Source organism: Protopterus annectens, chromosome 8.part0 (genome assembly GCF_019279795.1).
Source record: "Protopterus annectens isolate FY-2018-M chromosome 8.part0, PAN1.0, whole genome shotgun sequence".
In the NCBI taxonomy this organism is placed as follows: domain Eukaryota; kingdom Metazoa; phylum Chordata; order Ceratodontiformes; family Protopteridae; genus Protopterus; species Protopterus annectens.
Genome location: NC_056741.1, coordinates 1,297,669,926 through 1,297,690,178, shown reverse-complemented (window position 1 = coordinate 1,297,690,178; position 20,253 = coordinate 1,297,669,926). Strand labels below are relative to the sequence as shown.

At 39.4% G+C, this 20,253-nt stretch overlaps 1 protein-coding gene across 1 annotated transcript in view; it reads left to right on the top strand.

Moving 5' to 3' along the window:
- Positions 1-20,253, top strand: part of ST3GAL4 (ST3 beta-galactoside alpha-2,3-sialyltransferase 4) — a gene marked incomplete in the record, with an annotated part of 1,396,457 nt that overhangs the window by 812,898 nt on the left and 563,306 nt on the right. The window contains 1 exon segment of the mRNA XM_044080811.1: positions 11,494-11,652. Coding sequence (XP_043936746.1) covers positions 11,494-11,652 — 159 coding nt within the window.

Below are 20,253 nucleotides of genomic sequence, written 5' to 3'. Positions count from 1 at the left end.
ACAATTCCTGCCAGGAAAGAAAAACACATTGGCAGACAACCTAAGCAGAAACATCATGAATCTACACGAATGGAAACTAGATCCACAAGTATTTGCAGTGATAGCTCAAAAATGGGGATGCCCAGACACAGATCTGTTTGCCAGCCCCCAAAACTACCAACTTCAAAAATTTTGCACAAGGACATTCCATCCACAAGCTTGAAAAGTGGACGCCCTCTCATTCAATTGGAAAACATTAACAGCTTATGCCTTTCCTCCACTTCCTCTTCTAGCAAAGGTACTGCTGAAAGTCAGATTAGAGAGGCCACAAATGATACTCATTGCACCAGACTGGCCACGCCAGCATTGGTATCCAATTCTAAGGAACATGGCCCACGGCCCACCATGGATTGTACCACAAATTCCTCACATGCTCACCCAGCGAGACAATCAGATTCTACACAGCCAGCTCAAGACTTTAAACCTGGCTGCATGGCAAATTGCCTAAACAACCAGCCAACACCTCTATCCAAAGCTGTTATGGATGTCATTCTGGAGGCCAGGAGGCCCAGCACCAGGAAAACCTATTCAGGCAAATGGAAAAGATTTTGCGCCTGGAACCAGGCTAAAGGTCACAATCCCCTTGATCCAAACATTCCTCAGATTCTAACAAGTACAATTACCGCTAGCTCTCCTAAAGTATCCTGCTGCAAAACACAAGGAAACTGATCTATATCGTGCATATCTTTTATAAGCTACTGTCTTGCCTTGTGTGTTGTTTTGTATGTTGAAATTTAAGTTTATTAAGCAGTTTTACTATGTTTAAGCATTGTGCTATAAGATATATATGTTCTGAAGTTATAGATAAACCAACCCGAATTTTGAATATGAATAAAATTGTAGCTAGTGTATATATTTAGAATTATGAAAACGATTTTGACATATTAAATAAGGTGTCATGGAATAACACTATTACTGTATATCTATGATTATATTGAAGTTGGTATTCAATTTTGAGTTGTTGACCACACATTAATGGGAAATATATTGGACGTTTTGTCCCAATGTATGAAATTACACTCTGCACCATTGCATCGTACTCATCAGAACAGCGTGATGCTTTCTATAGCTATAGTTATATACATCTTTTTAAACTGCATATAGACATCTGTTTATATCTTTGCTTTCAAGGTTTATACTATTTTCACTGATTTTTAAGGTGTATGGTTATATTGAGTAGTAGCTGAATTTTAAATATTTATGATAGATATAAAATTCTCATATATAAAGATATTATGAGAAAAACCAAACGAAAATGCTATATTTGGTTTCTAAACATTTAAGATGTTGTACATTTATGACTATATTGAAGCTGGTTCTCAGTTCTGAAGTGCTAACTACACATTAATGGGAAGTATATTGGACGTATAGTCCCAATGTATAAAATTACGCTCTATACTACTACATCACACTTATTAGAACAGCGTGATGTTGTCTATAGTTACAGCTATATGTATCTTTAAGTAAATTGTACATAAATATCTGTTTATATCCCTACATCCAATGTATATACTGTTTTCATTGATTTTTAAGGTGCGTAGTTATATTGAATGAGTAGCTGAGTTTTAAATATATTTACGCTAGATATATAATTCTCATATAAAGAGTTATTATGAGAAAAACCAAATAAGAATGCTATACTCTATTTTTAAATGTTTTAGATGTTGCACTGATGACTCAGTAAGTTTTTACTGTGATGTACCTTTAATTCCTTGATTAATTAAGAGATGATGCATTGATTGAAAGTAATTAATTGTTGATTTTAACTATATAAAAGGATACAAGAAAATGATAGTAGTAGATCTGAAGAAGCGTGCACTTCAGCACGCGAAAGCGCTTATCTCCTATTTTTTATGGAATAAAGAACCTTTTTTTGATACAATTGGACTTCTCGTGGTGTATCCTGAGTACTGTTCTATTACGATTCCTCAGATTCTACAATATTTAACTGAGATGTTGCACAAAGGACTTTCCTTTTCATCTATTAAGATCCACGTCTCAGCAATTTCAGCTCATTACAACACGGATCCTCCTTTATTCTCACATCCACTCCTAAGACAGTACCTCAGAGGGGCTAAAAACATAAGACCGCCCAGGAGAGCACCAACACCTACCTGGGATCTCAACTTTGTTTTGGAAAAGCTTACACTGCCGCCCTTTGAACCAGCTTTTCAAGCTGATTTAAAATTTCTTTTATGGAAAACTGCCCTGCTACTAGCAATAACCTCAGCTAGAAGAGTCTCAGAGCTACAGGCACTAATGGCAGTGGAGCCTTTCCTCATTTTTCATCAAGACACAGAGTATCTCTACAACTAACCCTTCCTTTATGCCAAAGGTGGTATCCAGTGTGGCCCTAAACCAAACCATTCATTTGCCCACCTTTTTCCCAAATCCCCAGAACAAAGGAGAGAGACTCCTGCACTCTTTAGACATTCACAGGCAATTACATTACTGCTTGGATAAAACTAAGGCTTTCAGAATATTTGACCAGCTCTTTGTAGCCTATGCTGCAGGATCACAAGGAAAAGCTATCTCAAAACAGACCATTTCTAAATGGATAGGGCATTGCATAAGTTTCTGCTACACACATCATGGGAAACTGGTACCTGCTAACATTAGGTCCCACTCCACCAGGGCTACAGCTACATCAGCAGCCTTTCTCAGGGGAGTGCCAACCTAGGATATTCTGGAAGCTGCAACCTGGAGTTCAATGCACACCTTCACCAAACACTATCACTTACCTCTATATTCTAAGACTAGAGCTGGTTTTGCCACTGCAGTTTTGCAGGGCCTACTAGCTTTTCTAACCCTGTTTAACTCCACCACCCATCCTTAGCTTTGGGATTCAACCCAAGTGTGATGACTGCAGCAGGGTAACACGATGAACATAGTACAGTTTTGTACCTACCATAAATGTAGATGTTTGAGTGTTCACCCTGCTGCAGTCCAGGTTACCATCCCTCCATCCCCTCTGAACTAGCTGAACTTATCTATACCACTCTATCCTATACAACCTCTGTGGTGTATTTGCTTGTGCCTGAAGGTATTGTTTTATTTTTATATAGCTGTATATATATATATATATATATATATATATATATATATATATATATATATATATATATATTGCCTACCTATTGGGGGCACCTGACATCTGGGGCAAGAAAAACTGAGGAAAATGGCGTTGAATGCCTCTTATATATACCCCTGGCGCACTGACGTCAGGGAAGAAGCGACAGCAACCGATGCCGGACCAACTGCGGGACCCCTTGATGGCAGGATAACCCAAGTGTGATGACTGCAGCAGGGTGAACACTCGAGCATCTACATTTTTGGTAGGTACAAAACTGTACTTTACTCGGAATAGGCACACTAAGTTAATAAACTAAAAAAAAAAAAAAAAAACTTCTCGCAATTTCGGAAATAAGATATCAAGGAAAATCGTACTGTTCTAATACTGAAATTATTCACCTTTTTGAAGAACTCTACTCAAGTATTTATGGTCTGCAGTCTCTCAGGGTCTCAAAACAAGAGAGAACTGTTGTCCAGTTAAATTTCTCAAGCTTAAACTCATTACAGCAAGATTCTCTTATAATGCCTATTACCCAACAAGAAATAATTTGTTAATTTAAAACAATAAAGCTCCTGGACCGGATGGCTTCATGGCAGAATTTTATAAGCCCTTTTCAACAATTTCTAGGGTACTGTTGTTCTGTATTCAATTATGTAAAAGACTATAAAATTAATGGCATCCATCTAAATGCTTCTAAAACTATCTTCATAGTCTAGGAAAATGCCGACCCTAAGAATCTTTGGAGTTACAGACCAATTTCATTAATTTGGACATAAAAATATCTTCTACAATTATGGCCGATAGATTAAAACTTGTTATATCGTCCATTGTTTCACACTCCCAGTCAGGTGTTATCCAAGATAGACAAACTTTGAAAATATACTCCCCCTAGATATATGTTTGTTTGTCTTTCGGCTTTTCCCGGTTAGGGGTCGCCACAGCGGAACTCCGGTCCGCTAATGATTGGCAGTTGATTTTTATGTACCGGCTTGCCAGGCCTGACGCACAACCTTCAATGAAGGTACACCCATTCATGCATGTCTCCACGCAGAAGACGCTCTAGCTGAGAATTGAACCGGACAGCGTCTTACTGTGAGGCGGCAATGCTACCGCAGCACCACCACTGCGAGCATGGATACATTAATAAAAATCTCAAATCAGACATGTCATCCTGTATTCGCTCTGGTAATTGATGCATCCAAGGTTTTTGATAGACTTAACCTTGGCTTTCTTCTAGCTGTTCTCCCCTATTTCAGTTTCCCTGAAAACTTTAGACAAATTGCGAAATCACTATATTTCAGTGCCTGTACTACCCTTTATATCAATAAGTACGCATCATCCAGGATACAGATAAAGAATGGAACAAAACAGGGGTGCCTTGCTATCTCCATTTCTTTTTAACTTGTACATTAAACCTATCTTTCTATTGATCAGAAAACCTTTCATCATATTCCTGTTCTATATAATAGTAAGGTGACATTATCAGCTTTTGCAGAGGATTTAAACCTATACTTCAAACTGCCAGGATCTGACTTACTAAAAATCTTTAAAGCAATAGATACTTATTTAAAAGTTTCGAAGTACAAATTAAACTTGGGGAAATCTTCAGTTTTTCAGATTAATCTGCCACAGCCTTTCTTCAGAAATATCTTGCATATGAAGTTCAGTTAAAAGATTCCATAAAATATTTAGGAGTAATGTTCCATAGTGATTCTAATTTATTCTACCAAAATTATATCACTAAACTTTGGTCAGATGTACCAGAAGACTGTAATAAATGGAACAAACTTAATCTTCCCTTTCTCTGTAAGGTGGCAACAGTCAAGATGAATATCCTGCCAAGATTGCTTTACTTGTTCAACACTTCCTGTATCTCAGTACATAACTTCTTTAAGAGAGCTCATTCCTTTATTGCCAAGTTCATATGGTCTCCTATGACAGTAAGTATTGCTTACCAGAAACTGATTTGTCCCAAAGATAAAGGTGGCCTAAACCTCCAGGATTTTAAATTATACTACGATATTATAAATAGTGCTAGAATTGTAGAAATAGCGGAATTTAGCCCCAACAATAGCTCCTGGTTGCATTTATGGATTAAGTTAATTCATAACTACATTAGATCTCAAGTTTTAACCCTAAGGCTCTCCCTTTCCTTAGTAAGTCAAGCTTGAAATACCTTAAAGTTTAATACTTTTTTAAAAAACAGCATCATTTTGATTCAAAATCTGTTTTCACCATTAAATCCGACCAATGCTTTTTATTCCCTTAAACCACTCCACCTTAACCCTAACCTTATGCTAAGTAACGCTATGCTTGACTTAAGCAAATTCCCGCTATTAAAACAGAAATGCATCATCAACCTTTCTTTTATTAGCAGTCCCATTATAGATGTAAGAATAGCTTTAAACCTCCCCATGAATTACACCGTTATTTTAAGACGCGTCAGAGAACTATGTTCTGTTCTTCCATCATTTAGTATAGATGATATTAAATACCTCCCAAACCCTATGGTCACTATTGCTAAGAAGGAGGGGGGGGGGAGAGGATCTCAAGTACTTACAAAACTTATTGCTGCAATCAGATACCAAAATGATGTTACTTTTTCAAAATACTGGATGGAAATGAATCCTGAATTATCTATGAAGCAAAGAATTCAGTCTTTCTCAGTAGCATCTAGCGCTATCCCCTTTTAAGAAACTTTTATACACAACTTATGATTACCAATAATGCTTATCGCACCCCCTACATTATCAATAAATGTAATACCTCTACTTACTCCTCCTGCCTCTACTGTGATCTACATATTTTTTTGGAGTTGTGTCTATAAACTTTGGTACGCCTTAAGAATTAGATTACAAACAAAATTAGCTTTGACAAATCCAACCCATTCTTAGCAATTTTCATTACTTCGTATCCCTCCTCCTGGATTGACAAAGTTACAAACCTGAATCCTAATTCTTTTTTATCTAATCAAACTTTACATTACCTTGAATTGGAAGGATAGATCTCTACTTACTTGGTAAGGGTTCAAGAAAATGTGAACTAAGCACCTAACAGCCCATAAATTTCTCAAGGATAATCAAAAGGTGCAGACTAATTTTATGGAGTTCTGGTCCATACTGTTGAATCATATTTGGTTGTAGGTCTATAACCCCTGTGGTTTTATTTTATCTTATATTTTGCATTGAGGGAGGTATTAGATTCTGTCCTAATAAACTGACTCGTCTATTAAAATGCTGATTGACTATAGGAGACTATAAAAAGTTTTGTTTCACTCAACATAGCAGTTTATTTTAAAACTTAGAAATGTAATAATTTATTTGACTTTGGTGGATTGCACTTATGTATATAGTTTTTTATTTAGTGCTCATGTTTGGTTTTGTATTCAGACATCAAATTGTTTGTGGAATTATTCTGTTGTGTATATTTATTTTAGTGGTGTTCATTAAATACAAAAGGTGTTTAATAAAGATTTTTGAAAAAACAAGGCATACTGGGTTCCAGCCCACGCAGCAGCAGCTGTTTTAACAATTTAACTGATAAACTTGTAGTAATGTATGTAGATTTGAAGATTTCTTAAAGCATTTGTTTTTTCCACTAAATAAAGTTAATAAATTTGCCCAGGCTGTCATGACAGATTAGGTCAGTAATTCATGCATTGTTTCCTGAATAATTCACTTGCAGTCCATTAAGCTTCCCTATACTGTTGTAGAAGCTTGCTCTGATGCCATATACATTTATTTAAACCTAGCTAATGCTCTCTGGGCATATACTACATGAGAGATATTGGGGTCTGGCTTTAAGGCAGCATTGCATTACATGAACAATGTGACAAACCGCTCATCTCTGTAAAAGTGAGTTGTGATTAGTCAGTAAATTAAAAATGCATTTTAATACTATGGGCACAACGTAGTGTGTAGAGTCTACAGCACAATCTCAGGTTTTCATCGTAAAGAGAGTGAAGGAGTACCGGAGATGGATTGCATACCTTGTGTCTGAAGACCTCGTCTTCTGTGGAATGTCTTAGATAAGCTTCTTAAAGGATTAATTTTGTGTCCATTTTTGGATTGCTAGTTATAGATTCTAATCAGTGACTTAGTTGGGAGGCTGGCTGCTGATAGGATAAATGTTTGATAAGAGACCATGATCACTGCCAGGATGTTTGGTGCAGTTGTCAGCAGCTACGATCATTTCTAGGCTTGAGTGAGGATAGATCAAGTGCACTAGTTGTTACTCAGATGTTTGGTCTAAGGAACAGGCTACAGTTACTGACAGGCTGGCTGAGGGTACACTTCGGGGTCAATTTCTTAATGGGTTGGTTAAAGGGTGGACTTGTGGAACCCATTCTTCAAAAGGATGGGTCATGGAAGTTAGGAGATTTGTACTTTTGGGTTTTGTATGGGTACAGGCAGCTTTTAATATGATCATTGTCAAAGAGCAGGAAAGGTTAGGGGAAGCTCCGCTTCTAAGTGGACATTATGTAGTCAGTCATTTGTCTGAATGCTGAGTTCAATTTTTGATTTTTTTTTTTTTTTTTTTTAGTGGAAGGCATGCTTCTCAACCTGGGAACATCAAAAATCTGGACAATGGCCCACGGGAAAAAGATACAAATCTCTGTGGATTAACATAACATTTGCATATATTATGTAGCCCCACCCAGTCTGGTGGAATTGTGTGGTGCCAACTTTTAAATGCAAACTGAAGAACAGACTACCAAAATATGATTATGAAACAAAATAAGAATGCTGTTTTATTTATATTAACATTTATACACCCATTTGCACACACATCTAAATAAATCCTATGAACTGCACTGAAAGTAATCAATCCCTTTATTGGTCTGTTACTTGCTCTCTCTCTTCGAGAGTTCACAGTCATTGCTGAAAAAAGTCCTTTGACCAGCCCACCCACCCATTTAAGAAACACAAAGTGCCACTGCTACACACTTTTTCTTAGTTTTACATAGTGTATTTCTGCAAGCAAAACTTTCAGATTAATTATTAGCAGTTTAGACCTGAGGCTATTGCCCTCTTGTGATGTTTTTTTGATAGTCTTAAACTGTAATCTTGATTTTGATGTTTGCTGTATCAGTTGCGTTTACTCATAGACATATGATGATCTAGCAAGAATTGTCTTAAGAAGAGTTGTTGGTTTCTAGTTCCTGGTGGATCCACTAATCTGCTGAAAAACTGACTGTACTGACTTTACAGATTTGCTTTATTACTGAGATCCATTTTCAGTCTGATGACATCAGAAAAGAGGATGCTTGATTTAAGAAGAGTCATTCTAATAAGTGTCATTTATATCCCAATCAGGAGGCTTGAAAATGTAATGATGGATACTCGGATCTGTTACCTTCACTGGAAATAGGGCACTGTCAAACCCACTAATTTGCTATACGTATGTTATAGGAATGTGTCTGCATTTATCTGAAATCTGAATTTCACTATGTATTTTTTTTTTTTACTATTTTCTTATTTTAGAACTGCAGCTAAAGTCTGTTTTTTTAACATAAGACTCACCTGTAACATTGTGTTTTCTGAGTAGAAGACTCCTGTAGTCGGGATTGTTTGTCTTCTGCTCATGTAATGTGTCTGATTCATTCTAAGATTTCCTCCTGAAGACATCATTATAGTAATGGCAGGAATAATAGGAGGAGACAAGAGGGCATAGATCTCCATGTTTTTATCTTGGTGGTCACATTCCGTTTGGGCTAAACAGTTTATTCAATTTATATACACAGCAAGATAAAGAAGATGTTTAATTTGTTCACTATATAGGATCCGAGAAAATGCTGGCTGTTAACTTAGTCCAAAGCAAAATTGTACATCAAAAGATATTTGATTAGAAAATCTTTTTCTAAAACCATTATACTTAGAATAAATATTGATAACTCTTGAAATTTAACAACCACAAAAAGATAGAAGCACAAAACTTAGACATCGCACAAAGATACAGCAAAGGTACTTGTGCTGTCATTCTAAACCATAATCCCTATCTTATCATTTACAATGAATAATTAAAATATATTCTCCCAGTCCCATTACAAAAACTAAACAACAGTCTTGCAAACAAGAAAAAAGATCATTCCATAAGCTACTACTAGTATACTGCTACGAGACGAGTCTACTCAGGGCTCAAAACATTTAAATTTTTTTCTCATCTTCAGGCGTTCGGCTTTATAAATTGTTTATTTTATTTACCTGCTGGAGGAGCCGGGGGAAGAAGCAGCAGCTGAAGAAATAGATTTTTTCATGGCCAACCACCTTCGGACCGGGGATTCACCACCGCACATCTCCGAGTCGTTAAAGTAGACTTGTTCTGCTGCTGTCTCTGCTGCCAGAGGACAAGGTGTTACCGAGTCGCGAGTCCTGACTCCTGCCTTCTAAACTTAAAAAAAAAAAAAAAAAAAAGTGTCGCAACTTGGTTAGTGCTCCCTAAGGCTTTTAACTTAAGTTCTTCTCTGACTCATCTCTGTCCCACCCCTCTCTCTTCATATTCCCTAATCCCTGACCCTATCCTAACTGTTACAGCAGGTTGTCTTGCAGAGTGCGAGATGTGAGTGAGTGACTAGTCCAGCAGCATGTGCTAGATGTAAACAAACTTTAACTCACTCAGCCCAGAGCAGCTCTCAGCCGAATTCCGTCAGGCTGCTCATGAAGCTGACATCACCGTGCACACCTCCACGCGATGATGTCAATCTGAAAAGTAAGACAAAAAAAATTCAAAATATAAAACAGGGAAATTTGGAAATTAAGGGGTGCCACTTGGGAATCGTGGCAGTCCATTACTTTGACCTCAAAACTGGTAAAAACCAAGAAATTTGGTATGATTGAGAGGTATGGTGGAAGGACAGGCTTTCTGCAAATGCCACTGTAATCACAAACCACCAGTTGTGTGAGGAGTAAACATTACTTGATCAAAATGTATGTTTATTTAGTACTGGCAATTTAAGTTAGGTTTTGCTGTGGGGGAGGAGTCTCTCCGTCATTCTACAGTAACCTAGAAGATGACTGGTATATAAGGGAGTGCAGAGCACTTTGCTCCCAACATGAAAGTTCTAATGCATGTTGGACAGACCCTCTTTTTTCTGATGGAATAATATCTGCATTGGTAAGCTAAACCTGCTTAAAGAATGTACTTTACTCGTCAGTGGGGATGGTTTACAAAGGCTGTTGCTGTCGGGATTTCTGAAATGGAATTCTTGAAGCATCATGACTTCTAGAGCATTCCTGCACTGAAGAGTTTACATCAGACATAGGCCTTTGAAATCTAATCCTTTCTTATTAAGGTCCTAGAATTCAGAGACCTAACAGTAGAAACATAGAACAGAAAAAAAAATAAATATGTAAGACTTACTAGTTTGAGCTGTGCAGAGGCAACAGTAACAGATGATGCAAATTTCATTTTTTTTGTTGCTTTGTATTTAGTAAAAAGAAACACCCTGATTAACAGATTAAGGTTATTTTTTTAGTTTCTATTCCTAAAAGTATTAGTTAATTGAAATCTGAGCACATGGTTCATGCCTCATTCTTTCTTTTACTTTATGGTAAGAGTTTGCATGCTTTATTTTTGGCTATCAGTATTAATCAGCACTTATGGGACTAAAACCCCAAAATGGGTATCATTCCATAAAACCCCTGCTATTTGCTTGTCAGATAATAGATAACGGTTGTTGGTGGTTAGTTTATGGTTTAAATTAGAAACTTTAAAAAATGTTTGAGCATATGCTGCTTTTTTTTCTGTTGTGTTCCGTTAGGTTGTCATTTGTTCTACCTGAAGGGGCATGGTAACATCAGCCATTCTGTCAGTTTTGTTTTTCATTCAAGTATCATTTCCAACAGTACAGTTTTACATCTTGCTTTACTTCAGGGATCTGTCCGCACTGAAAGTAGCAATACTTGAATTCATTCTTTGAGTTGTCAAAACAACTGTCATTGGATTTTTTTTCAATTAACCATTCTCATTTTTGTGTTCTGCTTACTACTACAATCATTTTAATTGTTTTCATAAAGTGGTATGGTGCTTTGTGGAAACAAGTTTTGTGAAAAATAAGTTGTTATGCATGTGGCTTCCTGTAACTTGCCATTTTAGGAAAGAATGAATCACATTTGCATAATGTACACCAGAGATGTACAGGAACATTAACTGCACAGAAGATTAAAGTGTGATCATTTTTTTTTTAATTATGTTAATGGATCTTCAGGTGACCTTGCCAGTTTAGGCTACCCATCCCAATTCAGAGAGTAAGTGACTTCTGTTTATAAGTCCTTTTCTTTTGACAAAAGTCATGGTATCATAACTTGTTGAACTGATGGTTGGATGAAATGACTGTTGTAAGCAACATTCCTCATTCACTGCAATATGTCTACTTTTTACAGATTATGAAAGGATTCTGGAAGATCCCACCTTTATTGTGGAACGTTGATCCAACTAAGTTAAGAATCCTTCATCCATACTTTTTAAACGAAACTACAGTAAAACTACTGAAAATTACACCAGTTCCACTAGCTCACCAACTTAAATTAAAAAACAAGGAGGTATGGTGAGTTTTATATCCATAATTCTGCATTTGTTACATTCATAAAAACTATTTGTAGTGAGTGAATGAAGCATTTAGAGTTTTATTTATCTCTATAAACTGTTCACATAAAATCATTGTCCACTGATCGTCTGATTGGTTTCAACCATTAGATATTTCAGAAACGCTAATATGAATGCATGTTTTGGTGTTGAGTGAAAAATGCTCGAAAGAATGCCATGTTAAAGAGACTGAGCTAATGCTTTTCTGTAAATTGCAACATCACTACTATTAAGTCCTTCACCACTGACTAATGTCTTACGAAGTGTTCTTAATAAAAAATATTTTTTTGACATATCTTTCAAGGAGTGGTAGTTTGATACTAGTCTGTAAAATGTCCTTAGCTTCTGCTTCTGGAACAGCTGCATCTTTAATTTTAATGATAAATTTATTTTTATGCCACAACAATATCAAAACATTGAAATATTCACAGATACTTAGTGATTTAAGCACAGTTTTTCATACCTTTTCTTTGGCTGCCGTAAGCAAAACTAACGATTGCATTTTTTTCTGTAAACCATATGTCTTGATAAAGTACAGTTTCATGTTGGATGGCCTTTTTGACTTTAACATGACCCAATCCCTACAAGGCTGTATTTTTGAAGGAGTTATAGATTTTCTTCCTTTAAAAGTAAGATTGTTTGATCAAGTCTATATCTTTTAAGAGCTAATAGCTGAAAGAAGGTATATTCAAGTACCCAGCCTGTGCTTCTGAGATTGGATGCTATAATAATAAAAATGGACAAAATTCACTTTAAAAGTAGGTATCCTTTGTCATGCCAACACAGTGAAGATGTAATTCTGATGCAAGTTTGGTCTGATAGAACATATAATATTTATTTGCTTTGCAAACCAAATGGCACAAAATTGTGAACCCAACAGCTTTGCATGTTTACTGGTAGAACCCTAAATAATTTGAACATGAAATATGCCTGGTTTAATGCCATTTTAGTATAGATACATTTTGTGCTTGTAGTACATTTCCTGCCTTGAAGAGAAGTTATGTACCCATATTTTTACAGGTACTGAAAATATTTTAAATTTTACTGATTGACCCACTGGAAAGCGTGTGGAGACATGCTGTGTAGTGTGTAGACATACAAGGCAATGTCTGAAACACTGTTTAGCACTTTTACTAAAAGTGTCAGGAACTTACATAGACATTCAGATATATACTGCACTTGTTTTCAGCCGTTAAGTGTTTACATGCAGATTTACTCTGAATTTGGTTGACCCACAATGTCTTTTTTGGTAAGAGGATTTTTGTGGTGGATTTAGGAAATATTAACTTTTATGTAGATGTACATATGATTTTTGGGTTCTGTTCCAAGGCTAGCTTAGTACAAGTAGACATTTTGCATTTCTACATCAGAAAGTCAAATAGTCATTTTCTGCAGAAACCAAATATAATGTCATTTTCTCACAACAGGTATTCAAGCAAATGTGCATTAGCTGCACTGTCTGGAAAGATGTCCTCAGCTGGAGGTAACGAGTGGATGAGCTGGAGCTTGCCGATAATACCCTGAAAGCAGGGAGTTGAGAGTCCAGTCAGGGCTAATTTATGGATTTTTTTCAGAGAAATCATCTGGTCTGCTGGTAGATTGATGAAATGTCAAGTATCTTGCAGTGTCTAGAAAAGATTTGTTTAAATTTCATGGCCTGATATGTGTGTTTAGGGAGGAATGAGTGAATATAAACAGGGATGTTTGCCAGAACATTGGTGTGGAACATGTTGAGCTGTCCTTACTTTCACTGTTGCAGTATTACTAATGAATTGGATATCCTTCCAAGGATAGCATTATGTCCAGCTAGGATGCCAAAGCCTCAGAGTCATTGTCTTGCACTGTATATCTGATGTTTGACCAGAACATACAAAGGCTAAGTGGTACGCAAGAGACTTATGGGCACAAAGTATCTCTGAATAATATTGCTGCCAGATTGAACACTGAACCTGTGTTTCATCTTTAGTCTGTCAGCCGTATGGCCTTTGCCAGTTCCATTTGCCTAGGCAGGTAAATATTGCTGTTGGAGGGCCTTCCTCTTTTAATTTTGACAAAATGTATATATTTTTCATGTCAACTAAGACAGGAAAAATTCTTATAAGAAGTTGTACAAAATGATGGAGAATACTATTTTTTATTAATTTTTTCTCAAGACCCTAAGGAGCTTTTTGTCTTAACTAAAAATTTACCTTGAGAACCAAAGCCTCAAAGGGCTCTCGCAGGGTAAGATGACTTCACAAGTGGGATGGTCCCCCTTCACCCAAAAAAGGAGCATAAACAATCGAAGACTAAAGCATCAGATGTCCAGGCGAACTTGGATGTTTTCACTGCGCCTCTTGATGTGTCCTTTGACCCATCCATGTTTCTTGGCAGCCCCTGCTGTTGCAGCCCCTTAGGGGGAGCTGAGGCAAAGCCCCTAAGCACATCCAGCACAACTGATCAAATGGCCACCCTGGCATGAAGGGGGGGGGATCACATCTGGTTGTCTGAGGTTATTTCTCAAATCTTGGAAAAAAGTTTCTGTTACCCTTATTGAGGTACATCAGAGGTCAGACCTTCATTATGTGCAAGCCCATGTTCTTACAAAAAAGCTTAAATCCAAGTGTACCATAGGATCTTAAGAGGTTACTAGGCTAATGACCCCAATGCCCTTACAAACCTAGCCAAGTTCAACCTGTGTTCCCAAGGATCTCTGGTTGAAGCAGACCCTAAAATCAGCATCTGTTGACCCTGTCCAATATGGGCACTGATGGAACCTCCTGGGGTGAATTTCCGGCTACCTATCCAATCCATATTACACTTAAGGCCAATGAGGGGCTTTGTTTAACATGAATAGGAAGCTTGTTCCAAAGGTGGGACAACCTGTGTGAGACAAATATGTCTCAAGCAAGTTCTGTTGATGTGACATACCAGGTTAAGGTCCTTTGAGTGAGTGACATGTGCCCCATTTGACTTGTGAATGTGCAGCATTTCCATTAAAGCTGGGTCAGCGATTGCTGTATATGCAAGGCACAGGTTGCCTCTGAGCAGTCTGTACGACTCAGGAGTAAAGTGATAATCATTTCAGTCTATCCGCATAAGACAGATCTTGAAGACCCTGAATTTTTTGTAAGGAACCTTTGTGGTCTCTGCAATTGCTGCAAGTGTTTGGAAAGGAACGTACCAAAGGGAGCGTTGTACTCTTATTGTTGGCTTGATGAGGAAGAGTACAGAGGAGTTATAACTTTTTGTTTTCTGGAGGCAATGCCCTTACTTATGAGATGAGCAATATAAAATGCAATGCCCTTCTTACCACTGTGGAGACATGGTGACGAAGTTAAGGTTGCTTTCAACCTGTGTGCCCAGATCTCTCACCACTGTGTGCTTAGGGTATTGCTATTGATGTGGTAGTTTGCAGGAACATCACCCTTGCCAAAGGGGGATGATGCATTTTTTTGCATTAAGTTTAAGACCTTGACTTTGGCAGTAGTCATTAGTCTACATAAGACCTTCTTGCAAGATGTTGACATTGCTAGGGGTTTCATTGGTCACTCCCAGTTTGCTGTCATCAGCAAACTTTGTCAGCCACAGTCCTTTAGTTTTAGCCTGTACTTCGGAGAAGTAGATTCTGAACAATAGGGGTCCCAGCACCAACCCCTGTGGAATACCACTGGTTACGGGTCTGCTGAAGGAGGTGGCGTCCCCTATTTTAACAGTATGTGTTATATCAATGAGTCAGTTTGCAACTCATCTGACAATATATGGGTTGATACCTAGATGGGTGAGTTTATCAATAATGCCCGATTGGGGGATTGTGTCAAAGGCCTTAGCTAAGTCTAGGTAGGCCGTATGCACAGATTTGCACTCGTTTAGGGCTTTAGTGACTGTCTCAAAGAAGTCCAAGTTTAACAGGCATGTGCATGGGGTCTAACGTTTGGACATTTCCTGTATCTTTAATAAGGTCCATGATGATTCATTCTATGGCCTTGCAGTTCAGGCTGGTCAGGGTAATGGGTCTGTATTTCCTAGGGTCTGTGGATGCACCCCCTTTTTTGCAAAGGGATGATTGTAGCTGTTTTCAATTCCGCTGGGAGGAAGCCAGTGCTTAGGCTGTGATTTGAAAAGCATGCCCAATAGTGATGATTCTTATTTTAACCCATGTAGAACACAGCCTGGGATGTTGTCTAGTCCCATACAGGCTGTGATGTCCTTCATGGATGCATCTGCAGTCATAACAAATGGGTTGTCCTGTCGTCAGGCAGCCCTTCGGTCGGCCGGATTCGAAAGTCTGGGTCCGGCTTCGGCTGATGTCGCACTCCACCCGACGTCATCTCTGCTGGTCTTCGGGTATAAAGGCATCAGCCGACGCCATTTTCCTCAGTCTTTCTTGCCGCGTGGCGCCCGAAGCAGAAGCTGTTCGCAAGTGCCGGTCGGTCAGATCCAGAGATTACTACTACCGAATACTACTTCGAAGACTTCTAAAAGCTAAGTACCCCGTTGGGGACTCTTTCTTGCCTCAGCCGATGTCAGAAAAAGTCAGTAACTGTTTAACTTGTGGGAAACAAATACCTCATAAAGATTTCCACTCTTACTGTTTGCCTTGCTTAGGCCCAGACCACGGCGTAGCAGCCTGTTCGGCCTGTGCTTCCTTCAACCGACGAACGCTTAGGCGTCGGTCGGAGTTTGCTGAACAGTTTTTCGGCTCAGATTTTGCGTACTTTATGCCGTCGGATCCTCCGACTACCCAAATTGTTAAAACGAAAGAAAAGACCGACACTCACGGTCCGCGGTTTCGGCCGAAACCACGGTTAAGCAAGCCGCGAGTGTCTCGGTTTCGGCCGAAACCGAGAAAACTGGTCAATCTTCAGCCGAATCCTTGACTACTACTGAGGCCCCTGCTACCTTACCTGAATCAGCCTCAGAAATTTTGCCTACAACTGTGGTTCCTAGTGATTTATCAGACACCATCCCTTTGGATGTCTCTACCCCAGCACGTGGTGCTGCTAGGCCTCCTGCAGCCATGTCTATTAAGGCCTTTACCAGGGCTAAAGCAGCTAAATCTGCTAAATCAGTGCCTGTTAAACCCCCCTCACTCAGGCCCACTTCTAGTTCACAAATGCTTACTCTGGCAGAAGATTTAATATCCTTAATTAGGGGATCCCAATCTCACCCAGACAGGGCCTCTCGGCCCCCAGAAAAGAGACCTAGAGCAGAGCCCCCCGAGCCTGTGTCCTCTGATGATTCTGCGGATGACTCAGACATTACAGACCAGCCAGAGGCTCCTTTTTCCAATTATGAAGATTCCGATGCTGAAGAATCCATTCCAGCTGCCTCTCCACCAGAGGAATTCTCCTTTGGGGAAACCTTACATGCCGTGAGAGAACAATTCCAGTGGCAGGGACAAGATTTCTCAGATTCAAGAAAAAGGCTTAGGACCTTTTCTGCACTTACCACCACATAGGCCCTTAGCTATACCTCATGTTCTGCCTGTTGTGGACGATGCATTTAATGATGTCTGCACTGTACCTGATTCCTTACCTCCAGCCCCTGCCAAACCAGATAGATTTTACAGGGTGCCAGACACTCATCACCACCTATACAAGGCCCCACTTGCAGACCCCGAAACTATATCCCAGGGACCTAAGGCAGTAGCCTTGACCACAGCAAAAAACCCTATTCCCTCTGAAAGGGAATCCAGGTCCTTAGAGAGATGGGGGAAAAAAGTCTACACCTCTGCTACTCTCTCAGCTAGAGCTTTAAACTGTCAGTTTCACATGATCCAATACCAAGAGTTTATGCTTGATCAGTTAATTAAAAAGTTGTCCTCTGATGAATCTTTAGATAAGAAATATGTATTAGAAATGGTGAATAACATTCAACAGGTTAGTAACCATTCCTTAAAATGTGGCTATGATGCACTGGAGGCTTCATTTAGATCAGCCATGACTGGCACAGTGATAAGAAGGCATGCATGGTTGAAAGAACAGGTCTTACCGGATCATGTTAAAGCAAAGCTATTAGATGCTCCTATGGATAAGGCCAGTCTATTTGGGAACCTGCCCAGCAGGTAATGAAGAAAATGGAAGAAAAGGCAAAATCTGTACAAACAGTTAAAGATTTCTTACAGGTTCAGCCCCAAGGTTTAGCAGGAACTGGCCTGCCAAAAATTGGTCCTTTCCTGACACCACAAGATCCCAAAGGGGCAGGAATAGACGCTCTAGGGGCAGAAATCAATCCAGAGGAGGTGCCTACAGAGGACGACAGTGGCAAGGCAATAACCGAGGCACAGACACAACCACTGCCACTGCAACAGGACAATCACAGTGACTTGGCTCTGACTCCGCCTACCAGGGAGCAAATAGCAGCACCATTAGGCGGAAAGTTAGCCTTATTCTCGAAAAATTGGCACTATATCACAAAAGACAAGTGGATTTTACAAACCATAGACCAAGGCTACCGGTTCCACTTCCACACCTTACCAATAAAAAGAGGAATGCCAAACCTGCCTCCAAATCAAAAAATAGAAGCTCTGCAGCAGATAGCGGAATTAACAAAGATGAGAGCTGTGGAAAGAGTACCAATAACAGAACAGGGCAAAGGATTCTACTCCAGACTCTTCCTAGTGCCAAGAAAAGAGAAAACTGGAGACCTATTCTCGACCTGTCCATCTTAAACACATACATCATTGTCCCAAAATTCAAAATGCTGACCCTACAGCAACTTCTTCCCATGCTGGGCAAGGAGTGTTGGCTGGTAACTCTAGATCTCAAGGAGGCATACCTGCACGTCCCCATTCGACCAAATTGCAGAAGATACCTCAGATTTCTTGCAGGATCAGAGCATTATCAATTCTCAGCATTGCCCTTTGGCTTATCTACTGCGCCCAGAGTATTCACAAAATGCCTGGCATCAGTAATCGCTCACTGCAGAGTACAGGGAATCCAAATTTATCCATACCTGGACGACTGCCTGTTACAAGCGGACAACAAAAGCAAGCTGACAACAGATTTACAAAGGGTCATTTACTTGCTACAAGCCCTGGGATACACAGTCAATTTACAAAAGTCAAGGCTGATACCATCCCAAACAAGAACTTTCTTGGGCGCGGAATTGGACACAGTAAAGCAAATGGCATTCCTAACTGCAGAAAAACAAAAAGAGCTCCCTCTTTACTTCTTGGCATTAACAAAGCAGAGCAAACTAACAGCAAGAAAAGTTCTGCAGGCCTTGGGCTTCATGGCATCATGCATAATCTTGGTCCCACATGCCAGACTGCATATGAGAAAGTTACAGTGGTACCTAAAGAATTTATGGTCTCAACACAGGCACAGCTTAGAAACAGAAATACCACTAATCCCATGCCTAAAACAGGAGTTTTTATGGTGGGCTCAAGCATGCCAGTCAAACCCAGGCTTACCCTTCCACAACTTTCGAGCAAGGCAAACCATCACAACGGATGCCTCAGACCTAGGATGGGGGGCGCACATGCTGGACAAATGCGTACAAGGACTGTGGACTCAGGACCAGCAGCACCTACACATAAACCAAAAAGAAATGCTGGCAGTAAAACTGGCAATCCAAAAATTCAGACCATTCCTCAAAGAAGGCCATCTGATGATAAGGACAGACAACACCACAGTCATGTGGTACATCAACAAACAGGGAGGCACTCATTCATACCCCCTATGCAGAATGACTTTGGACCTTTGGAATCTGGCTCTCAGCTACAACATCCAGTTACAGGCAATATTTGTACCGGGAAAAGAGAACACCCTAGCAGACATTTTAAGCAGAACCACCTCGGATGCCCACGAATGGATGCTACACCCGGACATCTTCAAGGCCATCACAAAGGAATGGGGAATGCCACAAATAGATCTATTCGCTTCCCCACTCAATCACCAGCTCAAAAAATTCTGCACAAGAAGACATTATCCTTGAAGCCCGCAGACCTTCAACAAGAAGGAACTATGCAGGAAAATGGAAAAGGTTCGTCATTTGGAGTACTGAAAGAGGAAAAGATGTGTCGAACATAGATATTGCTAACATTCTGGAGTACTTGGCAGAGCTTCTACATACAGGCCTGTCCTTTTCCTCCATTAAGATACACGCATCAGCTATTTCAGCAGAATACAGCTTTGATTTTCCTGTCTTTTCACATCCTCTACTCAGGCAGTTCCTCAGAGGGATCAAGAATGTAAAACCTCCTAGGAAACCACCATTACCAGCATGGGACTTGAACTTTGTACTAGAAAAGTTGACACTCCCTCCGTTTGAACCAGCAGCAACAGCAGATCTACAACACCTGTCATGGAAAACTGCTTTCCTACTGGCTATTACTTCAGCAAGGAGGGTTTCGGAACTACAGGCCTTAATGGCGGTTCAACCCTTCCTAATCTTCCATCAAGATAGGGTGTCCATGAGAACTAATCCTACATTTATGCCTAAGGTGGTATCCAGAGTGCCTTTAAACCAGGCAATCCACCTACCTACCTTCTTTCCCAATCCACAAAACAGAGGTGAAAGAATGCTGCATACCTTGGATGTACATAGACAGTTACGCTACTACCTGGACAGAA